We start from the raw sequence: 14,113 nt of genomic DNA, 5'->3' as shown, positions 1-14,113 counted from the left end.
GACCACCCTTAGAGTATAGTGTCTAGTCCTGTGTTCCATATTTAATATGCAATATCCAGCATCTAGAGAGAGTTCAAAGACTGGTTACTCAAATGATGCAGGGTCTATGGGATCTGCCCTATGAAAGCTGAACCAAGAAAATTAACCCTTGTTATAAAACAAAATAATACATATCGCCTCCGATTTACAGACAAAAATGTAAGCTAATAGTGGCGGCAGTGAAAAAGAAATTGAGTTTGTTGTTGTAACTGAACCGCATGTAGCTGATAGGTGTGAAGATTTTGGAAACTGTTTTTTTTTTTTTTTTTGTCAATGTGGTTTAGCAAATGGAAATCACAGAGGGGTTCGTTCAACTTAATTATTTTAAGTTCACTTGAGGGCTATTATAATTTTGATTGACTGCCAGGACATACTATTATCGAAATAATGAATTCACCTCACTAAATGATAAATTTATGGAGAGGAACACATGTCACATCGAAAAATCACCATTTCCATGTCATTGTGTCAGTTGTAGACATCTGATAGAATTATGTCCGTGTGTTGTATATAAATAGAAACGTTCAGTGCATCACAGGCATTCTAATTTGCAGCATCAAGCCAGCCAGCAACACACTTAAAACAACAGTCACGACATGACCAAGAGGTCAACGAGAAAATCTGCTAAACTCTCGATATCAAACCGAAAATAAAAATATAAATTTAATCTTTTTGTTTGTATTTTTCTTGCAACCATATGCTTATTTATAACACCCTTGAGCACTGTTTTGTTATTCTGTATTGTTTTTCTATCATTAACAACAGGACAAGAGAAATCATCATTGAGACCCAAAATGGCTGACCGCCTGAGTCTCGTTTAATCACGTCCATGTCCAAGAGTTTACATTTTAAACATTGAACAAAGGGGGATAACTCCCACCGATGCAAGTGACATAACAAGCACTGACAATTAAGCTATGATCTCATTTTGGCCTACAATATCCTTAATAATTATGATATATCTTGGGATCTATTATTCACTCGAATAGAAAAAGGTCCAGGTGGGTACCACAAGAAATTTTGGCTTCAGATAGTGTATTTTGGTGATAGTTATGCCTTTGGAAATTGTGAAGAACAACACTAGCAATTAATATTCACATAGCTAAATTGGTGAATGAAAAATATAGATAAAAACATGAATGTTATGAATGGGTCACTAGTTAGCAAGTGCTAACTTAACAACGGGAATTTTAGAATGAAGACAAGAAAACATGAATTTACGAACAAAATATATTTCTATCAACGATTTTATAGGAATGTAAAATATACTTTCATAGACTAAAGTTTGTTAAGAAATTTTAAAGTTCTTTGATAAGAAGTAAACAAAAGCATCAGAAAGTGTGTTTCAAAGTTCTGTTGTGGGTATGTGTGTGAATTTACCTTCTGGGTGACTGAGCTCACTGGAGAAATAGCAACAGGCATAAAAGAATTTCAGCATGGGAATTAAAGTTGTCTAGAAAGAGCATTGTTAACATTGAGAGTTGAAGCATGTCACAGGTGTCACTCAGTAGAACTCTGAACTCGTTCACTAATTCATTTTTTATAGAAGTTTATAAGTTCATACACACCTGTTATTTTGATATAGACATGTTATTTTTGGAGTTTGAAACGTTTTATATTGGTTGAAAATATTTTAAGTTCACACGTTCCTGTAAAAAACTGACATGTTTTTAAATGATGAAGAAAGCAAATTCAAATAGAGTGGAAAAAGAAAGAGGGTAAGTGATTTGAGTCATTTGTTTTTTTTTTGCATTCGTCTGAATCGTAAAAGTCTGACACCAAACTCCCATGAAAAGGGGTGAAAAATGTTGAGTTTGTAAACATGAAGGACAACAAGATGTGTGCATGAGTTGTGACCAAGATGGCGACTACCAGGTCTTTTCTTATAAAGAAGGAATGACGTCATTCAGGGGACGTCACTCTGAGTGAGTTGTTAGTCAGACACAGCAAAAGAGAAAAAGTAAGTTGAATGAACAAAGACAAAAAAGAAGTAGCTTTCTTAATCAAGATCCATGCACTTTGGAAAAGTCTTCCAAAAGAGGTACTAAATGTGTCAACAGCATAACTATTCAAAGTGAATTTGAACAGGTGCTGGGCTACTGTATCCTCTTCTGTGTAGTTATACTACTCTTTCCCTGAAGCATGTGTAGCAGCCGAAACTTGTTACAATCACAGGCAGGAGCTAATTCTCGCGGATCAAGATTTGAAATTCATTTTCTCCCGGGCTTGTCCAATCACAAGCCAGCTCTCAATCATGTGACCGAGTACATAGAAGGCGAAATCTAAAACTCTTACTCCTCTTTCTCCCTGGCTTCAGCTGGCAGCAGACACTAGCCTGGGGCTTTGGTCCCAGGCCGAACGTGAGTACAACGATCTAACATGGCTCTCTTCAAACTCACATTTATTTCCACGTATGGTACCCAAACAAACTTTGTTTATCATGCTAAAGAACTGTTCTCGTTGATACACCGACACACATACCCGCTACAACACTTAAATACACTGAATACTTTGCTCTTCCTTTCTCCTTTAACCGGCCAACTTCGTTCCGACAACTGCTGGCTGCAGGCACGTGTGGACTGAGCTGTTCTCATCTCAACAAGCCGGCAATATATTAAATCTATCTTTATACAAGAACACTTCCAGCTACTAACCCGTTTCTCTCTTGTACACGTTATTAACGAGGATGACAAATAAAGTTGATTTTGAATATAGAATGAAACTCCATTTTGTTGTCTCTTTTTCTATACATGCTTGAGTGCTTGCTAAGATACAATCGACAGAGTGATTTTTCTAAACATGTCGTTAATTGTCATGCCAAAAAGTGTAATGTATCCAAAAATTACAAAAAAATCATTAAGTAGAAAGTTATTTATAGTTAAAAGTAATTTTCATGGAAAATTTGGTAAAATTGCATTTTTCTTAAATGTTATAAAGTAGACAATATGAGCCTACACACAGGGGACATAACTCCAAAATGAATATTTTTAGATTACTCGTTCATGGCTGCAATATTTGTTGTCTATAGCGATAGACTTTTTTTTTAAGACTAAAAACACAATAGCAGTTATTCTACTTGATAAATTTTCGTAATTTTTGACATGACAATTAAGTATGTAATATTGGTTTTGCTTAATTCATTAATACATTTAAAATTTATTTATTTATTTAAAAAAATTTATTATTTATTTAAAATAATTTCTTAATTCATTAATACATTTAAAAAATTTATCTGTCCACTCTATCTTAAGCATCCGTGCTTGTTTTATTTTTTGCTGAATAAACTAAATTGAATGTATAAAATCAACAATTTTATGATAGACTGACACCATATGCCATCTTTATCTTACAAGATTTACATAAAAGGGGAGATTTACCTCCCTTGAGTAGATATTAATAACTAGTACATTAGTTTCATTTTTAGGAGGTTGCTTGTTAACTACCCACCCCCCCATAAAATGATTAATTGTTGAACATAAAAGCACATAATAAATAACAAAACAAAACAAAATTATTTATTTTGGCAGCAGAAAGTTGAAGGTTGGACTGTGTCCAGGTTGAAAAAGAGGAGTAGCCAGTTCTTTGGGTGTGTCAGTAAGGCAGCTATTCTTTGCATGTAGTCTCAGGTTAGCCAGCAGTTATCTTCAGTGAAAATCGATGCTGGAATGTCCAGTTGGCATGAGATGAGAGAAAAAGAACAGAGGTGTATGATTTCGCTACTAATCAGTGTAATAATGGTGTAGAGAACAACAGAAATAAGTGCCAATGGTTGGTGAGTGCCTGTTGTAAAGAAGCACTGGCATTCGAACCTGAAACTTGTCTGATATGGAAAAGACGATAAATGCAAATTTAGGCGCTATCATGGTTTGCAGCAGCAGTATAAAAAGATGTTTTTTTTTTTGTTTCACGGGAATGACCAATTATCTTGTGTCTTGTGTAGTGGGCAAGACGATGAAGAAATAGAATGTTGATTGTTCAGAAGAATTCCGAATCTGACTTTTTTCTTTCTTCTTTTCTCTGTTTTGAAAACAAGCAAATGTTTCGTCGCGCATGAATATGACTTGTATGTTGAATGAATTAACATGACTAAAATAAAGAAAAAAAAAATTCCTGGAGAAAAACGATAGAAAATCTTCCAAACTATTTCAACAATTATTATGTCAAAGATAGAAATCAGCAGTGATATGATAAAATCGTTTGCCCGTGAAGGAGATGTGGTTGCCTAGCTGAAGAAACTGAGATTGGTAGCGAAACTTCAGAAGGTTGATGATGTGGGCAGCCTGCTACCATTGTATCTGGAGGGGAATGCATTGGCTCTCTACTTGGAGATGGACAAACATTGATGCAACTGAAGTGAGTTAGACTTTTTTTGTTTTTTTTTAATTGGCATCGCTGATATGATTCGATTAGAGTTTTTGAAAAATTGCCATCTCTCATAAAATGAATATATTAAAATACAATTAAGCTGAGTGTTATATTTGTATTCTAAAGTCAAAGTGAAGATTTGTCATGCTGTGCAGAATTTTAAACACGTATTTAAAAGCCAGAGTTTGTGAAAGTTCACTATGCCGCAGAGAAGTTTACATACACTGTGGAGAATTTCCACACATAGGTTTTGTCCCTGGCAGAATGAAAGAAAATCGATCAGAATTACAACAGGTTCACCCTTTAAACTTCAACGTAAATTTAATTAAAGCAAAAAGATCCAAGTCGCAAAACATGCGTCATGTTCAACTAGCTGCTGTAATTGAAGAGCTGAGTGATATCTTCCAAGATGGTTACTGCAAGTCGAGTAACCTCAAAGAGTCCATGGACAAATGACAGATCAAACTATAGACCTTAATTAGACTGAGATACATTATATTGTAACAAAGAAAGTCAATTGATTCACAGAGCACAATAGCGTGCGATAATATAATAATGAGCGCAATATAAGGTCATTGGTATTTGCAAATGATAACATTTTGCCCCACATTAGGGCAGTAAACCGTCTCAATGAGACAAAGTGATTTGAGGCTACAAGCCTCAAGTGAAAATTTGATCATCCATTTCAACCAGAGTCTGTATCAAATCTAATGATCTGAAAAGATAAATTTGGCGCCAAAGCACATCCTCAGCAATTAGTAAATAACAAGCAACTTGAATGGTTCAAACAAAATTGTGGGTTGACTAACCGACCAATGGAGAGCCTGTTTATTTCTGCAGAATTTCTCACAATGCATTTTGTTGAGCAGGAACACAACTTGTACATCAAACAAATTTATGTGACTAAAATAAGGATTAATTAGCTGAGAAAAACTATAGACAATCTTTCAATCGGATTCTCTCCGCTGGCTTACTGTGGTTCTCAAAAGGGCTAAAGAAGTGTATTGAATTCAACTTCAATCGTCACCAACACTCGCAATAGTAACACAATAACCTTGTGACTGTAAACGACACTGTCCCTTCCTCTCACTCAAGCTTGCTTTTTATGCAGTTTTTCACCCTGTCTCATTTGCATGTGTGCCCTCTGTTTTCTCATGATCTTGCGATCTCGCAAGACCACAGTTTATAAAACACCAAGCGCCATCTTTTTTTCTCTTTTCCCACCCAATACTTTCCTGCGGCAAGTCCACCCCTCCTCCGTCATGCCGTCGACACATCCATGCAACGCACTAATACGTGGACGCTTGTTACTCTGGTGAGTGTTACACTTCCCCCTGATCTGATGATCACACAGAGTGCATTGCAGGGTTGGTCTCCTAGTCCGCTTACTTCTGCGAAGGGGCACATTCATAGGTTCTGGTTCAGACTCTGGTTCTGGTTTTGATTCAGATTCTGATTCAGATTCAGATTCAGGTTCAGGTTCAGGTTCTGATTCAGGGTCTGGTTCTGATTCAGGGTCTGGTTCTGATTCTGTTTCCGCTGCGTCAGGTGAATTATTATCATCACTCTCTGGTCTGTTGATTTCGTTCATCAGTAACTCATCACTTGAGGATTCATTACTCTTCTCTATAGATGTATGATGCACCTCAGAAACTGGGCAAAGATCGCGCACATGGCACGGGGTTCCATCAACTAGGACTGACTGCTGGCTGATCACCCCAGAGATTCGTTCTCACTTAAATTTGGTGGTGCAGCGGTTTCCAGGTGGTCTCACCCAAACTGGATCCCCTACCTCATATTTTGCATATCTTTTTTGGTTGACTGGCTGTGCAGCATCAATTCCCTTTAGTCTAACACGATATGTGTATATGGCATTAGTCGGCGCTGTTGTAGGTAATTTCCCATCCTTTGGCTCTACGTTATACCAATACGTGGCCTCCGTAATGATACATTGCTTCTGGCAGCAATTCTCTTAATGCTATGATAGCTCCTCTCAGCAATGCCATTCCCTGATAGCACATGAGCACACCGCAGCCATAGTCAGATTCATCTAACAGCTGCCAAACTTGTTGGCTGCAAAAAGCAGCATCGTTATCTGTCAAGATCTCTTCTGGTGCACCCCGCTCAAAAAAGATGGATGACAAGATGTGAACAACACTTGCCGAGTCCTGTCTAATCATGTGTCGCCATACCGCAAAATGTGTGGGTCCATAATCGATAAGAGTTAGAAAGGGTTTACCACTGTAATGGGTAATATCCATCGCCACCCGCTGCCACACCTTCTTGACATCCAGTCGTCTTTTTCACCATTGCTCTGGTGCAGGATCAATAGACTGACATGCCTCACAGTGCCTGACAATCTGCCTGACATCTGCCTTTGTCACTGCTGGGTCCACATGCCTCGCAAAATATACTGTTCTCTTGACACCTGGATGTCTGCTCTGTGCATGAATCATCTGTATTTGACATGGGCTAATCACGCCAATTGCAACTGAGAGATCGAGCAGTGTGCTCTACACCCATCTTCATAGCTCCATACCATCTGTGAGGTACACGGGTTAGTTGGTCGGCACGATTATAATGTAATGTTACCAGCGTTACCTCCATTGATAGTCCATACTCAAAGACCAGAATCTTCAACATGTCTAACCTTCGGCTGATCAACATCTCACTGGCTGCCTTAGTGCGGATTCTTGTCCGTCCTGAAAGCGTGTCAGACACCCAGTGGTAGACGCAGAGAAAATCTGTGTACAGGTGCAGTTTCTTCGATTGCCATTGCAGTGTGAGATCTATTCCCTTTATAACAGCATCCAGCTCTGCTAAGTTGATGTGCTGAACATCACTCACGGGTCGCAGCCAACATGCATCTTCAAACATGTTCTCTCCTTGCTCTAATGCGACTCCCAATGCCAATGAACTAGCGGCGACCCACACATTTACGTGGTCTGCATCAACACACCATTTTCCACGGGCAGGATCCTCCTTGTTGACTCTTCAGAGTCTCAGTTACCATCAGAGTTAGAAGAGCATTGTCAAGCACATTGTCCCAACCTATGGTTACCAAATTCGTTCATTTGCATGTGTGCCCTCTGTTTTCTTGTGATCTTGCGATCTCGCGAGACCAGTTTATAAAACACCAGGCACCATCTTTTTTTCTCTTTTCCCACCCAACATTATTTCTGCAGAATTTCTCACAATGCATTTTCTTGTGCAGAAACACAACTTATATGTCAAGCAAATTTATGTGAATAAAATAGGGATTAATTAGCTGAGAAAAACTATAGACAATCTTTCAATCGGGTTCTCTCCGCTGGCTTACTGTGGTTCTCAAAAGGGCTAAAGAAGTTCCTTAAGGGACAAATAAATCAGTGTCCTATCAGCTGATTGGTCGGCGTGTGGCCGAATCACTCAGCAGGGGAGGAGAGGCATTAATTCATAATAGAAAATAAATCATTATTTGTGACTGCTACAAATTTCTTAAATAAAAATACTTGATCCTTTTCCTTACTTTTCAGTGTAATTTGATATTTTTCAATAACAAGTAAGTATTTCATAAAGTTTAGTGTCATTTTATTTTAAGCTGCTAAATTTAGCAACCGGGTTCACATACATAAGCACGTCAAAATATTCCATTGAACTTTGTCAATAAATAATTTAAAAAGTTTCACAACTCTAAAACTCAATCAGGAAAAGTTGCTAGATTTAGTTTCGTACAAAATGTGGAAATTAAAACTAGAAAAAATTTAAATTCTAAGCAATTGTAAACAAAAGAAAATAAACGAAATAAAGTAAAAACGAAACATAATACAATACATTTTTAAATAGTTAAAATAAAAAGATAGTTTTTTTTTAAATCTAATTTATCAAGAGAAGATGTACTAGTTTCATTTATCAAGTTGAGTTTGTTGTTATGTACGAAACTAAAATGCGCATCTGTCATGCCGGCTGTAGTTATTATCAAAATGGCGGCGCTTGTAAATAGTGAAAACGTGTCCGATGAAGATTGGCTTGTATTGCGAGCCCAGAGCTATATCAAGACTGATACCTACGCTGCTAAAGCATGGATGATCACGGCGAAAAGTTTGTTTCCTAGAAATTTTAATATTCAGGTGAGAAGTCTAACGCAGACCACGTGTAGATCTTATGGTTGGTTCAACTTTTTGCGCTGTTGTGTGTGTGTACAAACCAACAAACAAAACAATTAAACCAGGATTGCAAATGTCAATTAAGACCAACCCGCGAAATTAAGCATTTTGTGTTTATTTTATTTTATTTTTAGTTATGTTCATTAATTGCATATTTTAATTATAGAAGTTTGTTTTTGATGATTATCAAAAGAAATAATAATAAAGTTAGTTAATTAAAAAAGCAAACAAAAAAAATTTTCAATTGATAATTAAACATTAAAAAAGAGGCATTTTCAAATATTGTTTTTGGTATTCGTGCAGAATTCTGGCTATTCTATTGTTTTTCAAATAGGATTTTAAAGTTAATTTCAAGTTTTACAGCATCATTGATTTATTAAATTGTTAGGTGAAAGTATAGAATAGTAACAAAACAAAAACACTCCCATAAGAATGAGTTTCTAAATAATAACGTTATTTCAGCACAGTCCGTAAACAAGTCGCCCGTTTTTTTTTAAATATTCCTACATTTCATTGAATCGATTAGTGTAGGCGAGTATTTTATTTTAAATTTGTTTTTATCCTATTTCATCAATGCGAAAAATTCGGAAAACAAACACGGAATAATTAAATAATTTCGATCTGTTTTTCTTACGAAAAAGAAAAAAAAAATCGATTTGTAAAATTATTATTTTTTAATAAATAAATAATAATAATAATAATGTTGTTTCCGTTGCTATTAACATAGAAATTAGGGATTTTATGTACAACTATAAAGTCGATGTCAATTTTCAGAATTAGGCCTAGAAATTTGATTACATTTAATACTGGTAGAAACCCACCCAATAAATGTGTTGGTAACATTTATTGGGTAGGTTTCTACCAATGTCTTCTTTTTTAGCATGTTTCGATTTGAATTAAATCCGTATTCTAGGAAGTTTCTACCGATGAAAAAGAAATCATTGTTACGAAGAAGCAAAACAAAAAACGTAAACAAAAGAACGTTTACCTACTAAATCGATTTTGCAGAATGGTACAATTGAGAATTACCGTGAAACAATTTTACGCTTCTTCCTAAAGAAAAAAAAAAAAAAAAAAAAAATGCTGTTTATTGCCGACTATCCCGTAGAGGACGATTGTGGAAAATAAATTTTAATTAATTTTTTATTTTTATTTTGATGCCTCAAGTGGGTTCACTTAACTATCTTAATTTCATTGGGCATGTTTTACAATAAGCAACAGAACGAAAAAGTGGTGTGTGTAAATATAACAAATAAATGTTATCAAATCCTAGATAAGTTACTTTTCTTCCTACATGGGTAAGTTTTTAGTGTTTTAACTTATTTTAAAATGTTTATTCAGTTCGAAAAGCGAGTAGTGTCGAGCGTTATGTGAGAACAAAAAAAAGAATTGGCCGACACGATAGGGTCACATCTTTGAAGTCTGAATAGTTGCTCAAAAATAGAAAATTAAACAAAATACTGCTAGAAACCCACCCAATACCTACGAGTGCAAAACAAAAATTATGTGGAAATTTCTTCCACAGATATAAAGACTCTGACGACATGAAACTCACAAGCCAGAACACTTACCTTAAATATTTTTCTTGATTCAATTCAGCATTGCAGAAAACATTGTGTTTAAAACGTGCTTCGGAGATAGTAGTTGACTTCTATGGTAATCTTTCTTGACTGAGACAGGTCAAGATTTAATGTATCACCATAAGATGGGAAGTTCAAATGAGAGTTTATATAAGTTTCACTAATTGGGAACTAATTCAAAGGTTCCGTTTAAGGGGATTGCCACAGAAGTGATGAGTTCCTGGGAATGGTTCTGTGGAGAGGAGCAAGGAGAGGGGGGGGGGTAAAATTCTTTCCATTCGATTGTCATAAAGACAAAACAAGGTTTATTTTATTTGAACAATATCAAATTGGAAACTAATTTTGGCACCTTTCAAATGAAATGCACATGTAAAGGAAACTTCCACCCAGAAGCTAAACTGCCATAAGCCATTGCAATATACTAGAAGTGCTTCCAGCTATGCAAATTTCAACAATGAATTTAACTGTGATGGCACTTGTTCATTTTGGTGAATAACTAATTGCAAAAAAAAAAAACATCTTCATGCCAAAAATCCCAAGATCGCAACAAGTTTAAACAGAAATGCACACTTTTAGGTTAAGGTTAAAAAGTTGGATACAGGTGCACTTTAATTTATTAGTAGTATTTTTTTTGTTTTTATTTTCAAAAGTGTTATACTAGTGAAAAGGGAAGACCATCCAAAATTAATACTTGTTTTCTAACCAAACTTTTCTCATACTTCAAAAGAAGTTCGATAAAGTAACAAATTATCACAAGAAAAAACATTAAATAACAAAATATTTATTGAATTTAATTGAAATTATTAAAAATTTAGCAGCAGTATTTCAAAATAAATTACACTTAAAATTTATAAATAAAATGTAATATTCTATATTTTAAAATTATTTTCAAAATATCTTTTTCATAAAGAATAAAATATAACATTCAGTTGAGAATATTATGAAAGAGATGATCAATATTGTTTTTTTTGTACTACATTCACAGTATTCTGCTGAAGACAGTAATACTTTTTCTTTGATCTGAAGATATAAAAAAATGTAGTTCAGATGTGCCGAAACTTTTTAGCTCTTCCAAAAAATAAATTAAAAAATAACTTCCTAAAAAAAAAAAAGCATAAAATAATGTTGATTCACTTAATGATTTGAAGACAATTATTAAGGTCCTGGGTATGAGCTTGTGGCCTGGAGTAGTGATACCTGTTAGGGCATCTGGTGCTACCAGATCAGGCTGTCTGAAGATATTGCAAATGCACCAAACATTGATATTGTTTTTTTTTTCTTTTCCCTAGCAAAACTCAATCATGTTCTGTAAAGTCCAAAAAAAAAACCCAACAATTTTCTTCTGTAAAACAACCAAACCAAACATCATGAATAAATATTTGAAGCTACAAAGAACTTGAGGCATAAAATCTTTTAAAAACATTATTAGATTCGACATTAAAAACTGTTGATATGCCATAAAACAAAACAACCAAATCAAACTCCATGAATAAATATTTGCAACTATAAAGAACTTGAAGCATAAAATCTTTTGAAAAAATACTGCCATTAAATAACCCAAAAATGATTAATATGCAATTAAACAAAAACAACCAACCAAAATTACCCATTCTTAAAAGGTAAAAGATTTATTATGCTTAACTTTAAGTCAGAAAAAAAATGAAAAAGTTGTTTCATTTAATGTTGGTACTTATTGACTGTTCAGTGAGTGCTTGGTCATTCCTGGTCTGTTCCATAAATCACAACATGAAACATTTGGGCAAATATGGATGCCTAACTATAGCAGTATTTTTTTTTTAAAAAAGAAAATTTTTCATTAAAAAAAAACAGAACCCATTTTACTGTAAATAATTTTAAGGGACTCGATTACAATTTTATTGATTGCTTGAGAAGGGAAATCATTGTTAATGTTTACTAATCTGTTCATTTTTCCTGTTATAGTTTTTTTTTTTTTTTGTTAAATTTAACAGTCCTGTGTTTTGAACAAAACATTTAGTGTCTTTTCCTCCAGTTATGTTGTTATTATCACTTAGCCAAAAACAAAAAACAAAAAACAAAAAAACAAGAAAAAAACAGCATAACAGCTGTATATTTACAAACAGAAAGCAAAGAAAATAATCAAAAACAAAACAAAACAAAAAATTCTCCCTCCGATATCCCTTTTCATTTCTTTTTAACAATCAGTGATAACTTAAATGTAAGTTTCTCACAACATTTGTTGGTCATTACTAGGGCTGTGACAATAGCATATTCTTTTCATTATTTTGACTCTTGAGTATATATCCGTTAATATCTTATATGTTTTTATATAGACGGATGTGATTCTCAGTTGATTGACTGTGTCGGATATATACCCGAGAGTCAAAAGAATGAAAAAAAAGTTCTGTGTCACAGCCGTAGTCATTATAATTTTTAAATAACTTTCAAAGCAATTATCTGTTTTCACAACATTCTTACACAAAGTTTGCATTTAAAACTGACTAAAATGTATTGAACATCTCCAGGGTACTTCATAAAAACACAGAAAATTTGTCACAAATTAATATACGTATAAATATATAATTATTAGAAAAAGAAAACGGGTGTTAATAGCAATATTGTTATAACAAAAAAAAAAAAAAAAAAAATGCTAGATAAGATGTTCAATATGCACCTTCTGCGAGAAACTTATTTTGCCATTTAATTTGCATGTGTGTTTATGATGTGTCCAGAGTGAGATGAGTCAAATGACTATTTTTTTGTGAACTGTTGTTTTATGGGTTTTTAGCTGGTAAAGGGTAAAAGGTTTCATAGGCTTTTAGCTGCTAAGGAGTCAAAATTGAAAAAATGGAACTTGTCAGACATAGTCAACTTAAAGTGCTCTTGTATGCATATGCAAATATACATTTGTATGTTAAAGTCGGTTCATTTTTAACTATTTCTTATGCGTCTGACAATAGCTCAAATAGTGTTGATTAAGGCTGGAGTGCTAAATGTTTTGGTTTCAACTGTAACTGATGGCACCCAAGTCATTTTTTTTTTAAAATCACTACTATAATTGATTGCAATATAATAATCAATGTAGAATTGGCTCTATAATAATAAATATAAAATCTGTATGAATTAAAATATTGTATTTAAGCATATTTTATGACCAGGCAATACAGGGCATCCTGTTAGTATGAAATATCAATATGATTTTAATTCTAAAACAAAATTCAGGTTTGGGCTTAAGTTTACAGGGTCTCTGTAAAAAATTAAGATTCAGGAAATCTTACTTAATTGCTTTGTAATAACTATGGATCAAATTTGATTTTTCAAATAGGAAATTGTATTCATATTGTGATTTTAAAATACTGAAAGAAAACAAATTTGGAAATATTAATTAATGTCTAATCTCTGATTAAAAATTCATCAATATCAGTTATATGAAAATTGACAAACTCTTCCAGCTCCCTTTGCATTAATCTCTACCTATATAAGAGCCAGGCACATTCAAGAATGGAGTACTGTTGCCACATCTGGGAGGAGCTGCTAGGAAACCCTTATCCTGCCTTGATAGAGTTCAAAATAGACTTTGTTGACTAATAGGGGATGCCCTTTTCTCTTTCCTGCAACCTCTTTCTCACAGAAGAAACGTTGCGAGCCTGTCTTTGCTTTAATGTTATTTTCATGGCAAGTGCTCGCCTGAGCTCCAATCTATGGTCCTCTCTTGCCAAGCTTTCACGAGAAACACTCGTCTAGCTGAAAACACTATCAATAATTTCCCCTTACTCTTTATCTGTGCCTAAATCTAAACGTAGCTTCCATGACTAAAGTTTCTTTCTTAAAACGGCACGCCTGTGGAACTGTCTTCTGTTTGCCTTCTTTCTAGCTGACTACAATATGGCCGTCTTCAAGTCCAATGCAAACAAGTTTTTGATGAGCCGTTCCACTTAAGTTAACAAATTAACCAAATCTCCACTACTAACGATTACTATGATTCTGATACTGTACACTCTTTAA

General features: G+C 34.4%; 1 protein-coding gene across 1 annotated transcript in view; it reads left to right on the top strand.

Annotated features, from left to right (window-relative positions):
• The first annotated feature begins 8,308 nt into the window (after positions 1 to 8,308).
• LOC145292131 (integrator complex subunit 10-like) overlaps positions 8,309 to 14,113 on the top strand; it is a 60,047-nt gene continuing 54,242 nt past the window's right edge. Inside the window, exon 1 of the mRNA XM_080138237.1 lies at positions 8,309 to 8,513. Coding sequence (XP_079994363.1) covers positions 8,343 to 8,513 — 171 coding nt within the window. The 5' untranslated portion in view covers positions 8,309 to 8,342. The remainder of the gene's footprint in view (positions 8,514 to 14,113) is intronic.

Source organism: Euprymna scolopes, chromosome 13, assembly GCF_053919585.1.
Source record: "Euprymna scolopes isolate OS-2025 chromosome 13, ASM5391958v1, whole genome shotgun sequence".
NCBI lineage: Eukaryota > Metazoa > Mollusca > Cephalopoda > Sepiida > Sepiolidae > Euprymna > Euprymna scolopes.
The sequence above is the reverse complement of the archived record's forward strand: the minus strand, read 5'-3'. Positions and strand labels throughout refer to the sequence as shown.